Source organism: Mizuhopecten yessoensis, unplaced genomic scaffold (assembly GCF_002113885.1).
Source record: "Mizuhopecten yessoensis strain PY_sf001 unplaced genomic scaffold, ASM211388v2 scaffold10855, whole genome shotgun sequence".
Lineage (NCBI taxonomy): Eukaryota > Metazoa > Mollusca > Bivalvia > Pectinida > Pectinidae > Mizuhopecten > Mizuhopecten yessoensis.
Genome location: NW_018408755.1, coordinates 165,495 through 172,302, shown reverse-complemented (window position 1 = coordinate 172,302; position 6,808 = coordinate 165,495). Strand labels below are relative to the sequence as shown.

Below are 6,808 nucleotides of genomic sequence, written 5' to 3'. Positions count from 1 at the left end.
ATGTGGGATCCCCCGGGAAAACAGTGACACTTTACATGAGACGACTGTCTGTTGTGGGAACCCCGGGGAAACAGTGACAACTAAAATGAGGCGACCGTCTGTTGTGGGACCCCCCGGGGAAACAATGACACCTAACATGGGGCGACCGTCTAATGTGGGATCCCCCGGGAAAACAGTGACACTTTACATGAGACGACCGTCTGTTGTGGGAACCCCGGGGAAACAGTGACAACTAAAATGAGGCGACCGTCTGGTGTGGGACCCCCCGGGGAAACAATGACACCTAACATGGGGCGACCGTCTAATGTGGGATCCCCCGGGGAAACAATAACACTTAACATGCGGCGACCGTCTGTTGTGGGATCCCCCGCGGAAACAATGACACCTAACATGAGGCGACCGTCTAATGTGGGATCCCCCGGGAATACAGTGACACTTAACATGAGACGACCGTCTGTTGTGGGACCCCCCGGGGAAACAGTGACACCTAACATGAGGCGGCCGTCTGTTGTGGGATCCACCGGGGAAACAATGACACCTAACATGAGGCGACGGCTGTTGTGGGATCCCCCGGGGAAACAATGACACTTAACATGCGGCGACCGTCTGTTGTGGGATCCCCCGCGGAAACAATGACACCTAACATGAGGCGACCGTCTAATTTGGGATCCCCCGGGAAAACAGTGACACTTAACATGAGACGACCGTCTGTTGTGGGACCCCCCGGGGAAACAGTGACACCTAACATGAGGCGACCGTCTGTTGTGGGAACCCCCGGGGAAACAGTGACACCTAACATGAGGCGACCGTCGCTGTTGTGGGATCCCCCGGGGAAACAATGACACTTAACATGAGGCGACCGTCTGTTGTGGGATCCGGCGGGGAAACAATGACACCTAACATGAGGCGACCCTCTAATGTGGGATCCCCCGGGAAAACAGTGACACTTTACATGAGACGACCGTCTGTTGTGGGAACCCCGGGGAAACAGTGACACCTAAAATGAGGCGACCGTCTGTTGTGGGATCCCCCAGGGAAGCAGTGACACCTAACATGAGGCGACCGTCTGTTGTGGGAACCCCCGGGGAAACAGTGACACCTAACATGAGGCGACCGTCGCTGTTGTGGGATCCCCCGGGGAAACAATGACACTTAACATGAGGCGACCGTCTGTTGTGGGATCCCCCGCGGAAACAATGACACCTAACATGAGGCGACCGTCTGTTGTAGGATCCACCGGGGAAACAGTGACACTTAACATGAGGCGACCGGCTGTTGTGGGACCCCCCGGGGAAACAATGACACCTAACATGAGGCGACCGCCTGTTGTGGGAACCCCCGGGGAAACAGTGACACCTAACATGAGGCGACCGTCGCTGTTGTGGGATCCCCCGGGGAAACAATGACACCTAACATGAGGCGACGGCTGTTGTGGGACCCCCCGGGGAAACAATGACACCTAACATGAGGCGACCCTCTAATGTGGGATCCCCCGGGAAAACAGTGACACTTAACATGAGACGACCGCCTGTTGTGGGATCCCCCGGGGAAACAATGACACCTAACATGAGGCGACCCTCTAATGTGGGATCCCCCGGGAAAACAGTGACACTTAACATGAGACGACCGTCTGTTGTGGGACCCCCCGGGGAAACAGTGACACCTAACATGAGGCGACCGTCGCTGTTGTGGGATCCCCCGGGGAAACAATGACACCTAACATGAGGCGACTGTCTAATGTGGGATCCCCCGGGAAAACAGTGACACTTAACATGAGACGACCGTCTGTTGTGGGATCCCCCGGGGAAACAATGACACCTAACATGAGGCGACTGTCTAATGTGGGATCCCCCGGGAAAAAGTGACACTTAACATGAGGCGACGGCTGTTGTGGGATCCCCCGGGGAAACAATGACACCTAACATGAGGCGACTGTCTAATGTGGGATCCCCCGGGAAAACAGTGACACTTAACATGAGGCAACCGCCTGTTGTGGGATCCCCCGGGGAAACAATGACACTTAACATGAGGCGACCGTCTATTGTGGGATCCCCCGGGGAAACAATGACACCTAACATGAGGCGACTGTCTAATGTGGGATCCCCCGGGAAAAAGTGACACTTAACATGAGGCGACGGCTGTTGTGGGATCCCCCGGGGAAACAATGACACCTAACATGAGGCGACCCTCTAATGTGGGATCCCCCGGGAAAACAGTGACACTTTACATGAGACGACTGTCTGTTGTGGGAACCCCGGGGAAACAGTGACACCTAAAATGAGGCGACGGTCTGTTGTGGGATCGCCCAGGGAAACAGTGACACCTAACATGAGGCGACCGTCGCTGTTGTGGGATCCCCCGGGGAAACAATGACACTTAACATGAGGCGACCGTCTAATGTGGGATCCCCCAGGGAAACAGTGACACCTAACATGAGGCGACCGTCTGTTGTGGGATCCCCCCGGGGAAACAGTGACACCTAAAATGAGGCGACGGTCTGTTGTGGGATCCCCCAGGGAAACAGTGACACCTAACATGAGGCGACCGGCGGTTGTGGGAACCCCCGGGGAAACAGGGACACCTAAAATGAGGCGGCGGTCTGTTGTGGGGTCCCCCGGGGAAACAATGACACCTAACATGAGGCGACCGTCTGTTGTGGGATCCCCCGGGGAAACATGCATGGCCATTGAGAGATACATCTATCATCAATATTTTGCACTTATTGATTGAACATAACGTTACTGTGAATCATGAATTTATATCATTTAAGTTAAAATGGATATAAAGTCAAAATGTCACATGGCATATGAATTTATCACCAATAAAACACATACTTAGTACCTGTTGATAGCAGTGCTGAGACCGTGGTCGATGGTGTCGTGAGCCTTCTCGGCGTTACAGTAGTAGTAATTGTGGTTGTTGTAAAAGTTGTTGGTGTAGTAGTTGTAGGTTTAGTAGTTGGTTTAGTTGTAGGTTTAGTAGTTGGTTTAGTTGTAGGTTTAGTAGTTGTTGGTTTAGTAGTTGTTGTTGGTTTAGTTGTAGGTTTAGTAGTTGTTGGTTTAGTTGTAGGTTTATTAGTTGTTGGTGTTGTAGTTGTGGTAGTTGTTGGTGTTGTTGTAGTAGTAGTTGTTAGTGGTATAGTTCTTGTTGCCCTCGTTGTCGTCGAAGGAGGCGGAAAGCTTCCTGGAGGAAAGAAGGTTGTTTGTAAATTAAAAACTTCTTATTGTTAAAGACAAGAAGATGTAAAAGAAAACAGCATGACATTTGTAACCTAAATCAACTGCTTTGAAATAGATTGCATTTAAACAATACATGTTTTAGTGCTCGTTACAAAAGCAGCCAGATTTGTATGACATAGCACTGAAAATTGCGGACAGCTATTTCATTTATTATAAAGAGTAATGTAGCTGATTGTTGACCCCACATTGTCGCGTCACTAAGGCGACCGCTGATTTTTACCCTTATAGAAATTTAACAATTGGATATCACTGAAAATGACATATTATTAGGGTCAGAATTCAAAGTTCTTTGCTAAAACACGAAATCACCAGAGAGAATAACAAGAAGGAAGATGTATAAGGTTCGCATTATATCATTTACCGTGACAGTAATGTCATACCCTTTCTCATCACCGATGAATGCATGTGCGTACTCCTTAATGCTTTTGTTTAATACTTAATAGTTTTTAAAGTATGTTTAAAACTGTATTAATCCTCTTTTTGAATAGTGCTGGTAATCATTCCTTCGTCTTCCAATCTTAGGTGGCCTTAAATTCGCTACTTACCGAAGCAAGTTTTGCTGAAAACAGTTTTAAGCAATCCACTGAGGTCGTGAAAACTGGAAACCAGCTTAACGTTGTCAGGTGTTGAGGCTATGGCGGCTAGTTCATCTGTGTTTGGTCCCCTCCCTATACCTATAGCGAAGGTAGCTGCTCCTGTCTTATGCAGTTTCCTGGAAGCCTCAAGTGTCATTACCTTATTATTGGACTGACCATCAGTCATGACAATTAGAGAGTCCGGCGCGTCAGCCCTGTTTGCAGACCCTGTGCTCAGTGCCTGTTGTATGACGTACTCGATGGCTGTACCCGTGTGAGTACTCCCGCTTATGTACGGTATGGCGTTCACAGCAGCTATCAGTGAACGCTGGTCGTGATGTGCCATGATGTTTATCTGATACGTCGGGCTGGTTGAAAATGTGAATATTCCTACAAGTAAATCACTGATACCTATTCTCATATGTCTGACAAAATCGACAATAAAGTCTTTCTGCAATTGGAAATTGCTCGATCCAACGCTTCCTGACGAATCCACCAAGAAAAACACATCGGCTTTGGAGGTACGACACACTACAACCAGATCATCAAAATAATAACTTAAAAAACAATGTTGTGTAAAACATAAAACAAATATTAACATGTGTCAGTGTTGACTAGTGTCAATTTGGGTCCTATGTTACAAGCTTTGACCTATTCATTTATTCGGGTTTATAGGGTTCAATTACTTATTTACAGCTAAGGTTATTTAAGGACGTGCCTCCATGTGTGTAGTGTATGCGTGCTTCCATGTGTGTAGTGTATGTGTGCTTCCATGTTTGTAGTGTATGCCTCCATGTGTGTAGTGTATGGGTGCCTCCATGTGTGTAGTGTATGCCTCTATGTGTGTAGTGTATGCCTCAATGTGCGTAGTGTATGCCTCCCTGTGTGTAGTGTATGCCTCCATGTGTGTAGTGTATGTGTGCCTCCATGTGTGTAGTGTGTGCCTCCATGTGTGTAGTGTATGCGTCCATGTGTGTAGTGTATGCGTGCCTCCATGTGTGTAGTGTATGTGTGCTTCCATGTGTGTAGTGTATGCCTCCATGTGTGTAGTGTATGCGTGCCTCCATGTGTGTAGTGTATGCGTGCCTCACTGTGTGTAGTGTATGCGTGCCTTCATGTGTGTAGTGCATGCCTCCATGTGTGTAGTGTATGCCTCCATGTGTGTAGTGTGTGCGTTCCTCCATGTGTGTATTGTATGTGTGCCTCCATGGGTGTAGGGTATGTGTGCCTCCATGTGTGGAGTGTATGTGTGCTTCCATGTGTGTAGTGTATTTGTGCCTCCATGTGTGTATTTTATGTGTGCCTCCATGTGGGTGGTGTATGTGTGCCTCCATTTGTGTAGTGTATGTGTGACTCCATGTGTGTAGTGTTTGCGTGCCTCCAGGTGTGTAGTGTATGCCTGCATGTGTGTAGTGCATGCCTACATGTGTGTAGTGTATGTATGCCCCCATGTGTGTAGTGTATTTGTGCCTCCATGTGTGTATTTTATGTGTGCCTCCATGTGTGTAGTGTATGTGTGCCTCCATGTGTGTAGTGTATGTGTGCTGGAGGCGGTATTTTGATATATTTGCCTCCTTGCGATAGCGCGGATCTGATGCCGACTTTATAGTGTTACACTGACATAACATGCCGAAGGTATCCAACAGCAATCCACTCGGTCACATTATATTGACAACGGCTTAACTAGCTGTTGTCATTACCTGAAATGCTGAACGTTTAGCAAGGAATGAAAAGTACCATTTTTAAGGACAATTAGTAATGCCCAAGCCTGGGGACAGAACCCATTGCCTGTCTCACTTTGGCGAACGTTAACTAAGCGCCAAGGTAAATTGTGAGTTATTGCCAAACAAGGTGATAAGACACAATAAATGCTGTTGGGAAGTAGAGAGAGAAATATATAGATTCCAAATTTTACAGTGGATGCAGAAGATTTATTTTGGCAGCATTTGTGTCCAATTTTAGGTAACAAACATTGACGTGTTTATGTGTTGGGTATGTGTCAGAGTTGAAGTCTAAGGTCAAACAACACCGTTTCCTTGTTGGGGTATCTACTTACTGGGGTGTGTCGCTGGCACTCTCCGAGTATCAATGATTGGTTTGGTTATCATTCCTCCAAAGTTAGCATCAGTTACAGGTTGATTTCCGGTTTCAGGATTTTGACCATTCACTGTTTCACATTGGACGAACCAACATACAAACAGAAGGAAAAACATGTGACCACCATCATAGAAAAGCTGCATATTTTCCTGAATCAAGTTACCTTATAGGCAGGTCTAGTTTCGCCTTCACGGGTTTCTATGGGTTGGCTAACGTTAACTGAAAAATGACAAGGAATCTTGTCATCTTAAGTGTGGCAAATATATATAAAATTACATTTATTCAGATTTACCATGTTCAATGTAAACGTGTTGGCTTCGATATGCAAATAGAAACTGATATTAATGTGTTAAAGGATGAAACAATAGTAGGAACTTATTTGGTAATTCTAAACTTGGTTACATTTTGTTAAGCTGAGGTTATCATAGAACATAAACAAGCTCTTGTCACGACTGATAAGAATGGTTCACTATCCGCAAATGGAAACACAGTCTATGTTTCCCAGGGCTGTCAATGATCGCTTACCTGAATTACCTGGCGAGGGGCATCGAGTTTTCACTTCGTCTGTGCGTCATTCTGCCTGTCTGAAGAGGTTTCTAGTCAATAAATATCCCTTTCGTGAAAAATATGCAATTTCTGCCCTTTACAAATTTCACACTCCGATAACGCCGGCTTGTTACTGATTTACCCTCATACCGGCAGTATGCACCACGCAATAGCTCCCCAATTAACAAAAAAAATACGACAATCGTTTTAGTAAAAAGGAAAGAAAAAGAACAACACTTTCACAGTGGCATTTTTTTACCAGCATTCTAGGTTTTCTCTTTTACTGTACTCAACTTATAATTATCATTTGACGGTACTCCATTTTACAGTATCTCTTTTACTGTACTCTAT

At 46.5% G+C, this 6,808-nt stretch overlaps 1 protein-coding gene across 1 annotated transcript in view; it reads right to left on the bottom strand.

The window, feature by feature from the left end:
• The window catches only part of LOC110463017 (collagen alpha-1(XII) chain-like), a 24,185-nt gene extending 17,715 nt beyond the window's left edge, over positions 1–6,470 (bottom strand). The window contains exons 1-4 of the mRNA XM_021517338.1: positions 6,437–6,470; positions 5,871–5,981; positions 3,785–4,345; positions 2,842–3,183 (exon numbers count right to left, since the gene is read on the bottom strand). Coding sequence (XP_021373013.1) covers positions 2,842–3,183; positions 3,785–4,345; positions 5,871–5,922 — 955 coding nt within the window. The 5' untranslated portion in view covers positions 5,923–5,981; positions 6,437–6,470. The remainder of the gene's footprint in view (positions 1–2,841; positions 3,184–3,784; positions 4,346–5,870; positions 5,982–6,436) is intronic.
• Positions 6,471–6,808: the final 338 nt, after the last annotated feature.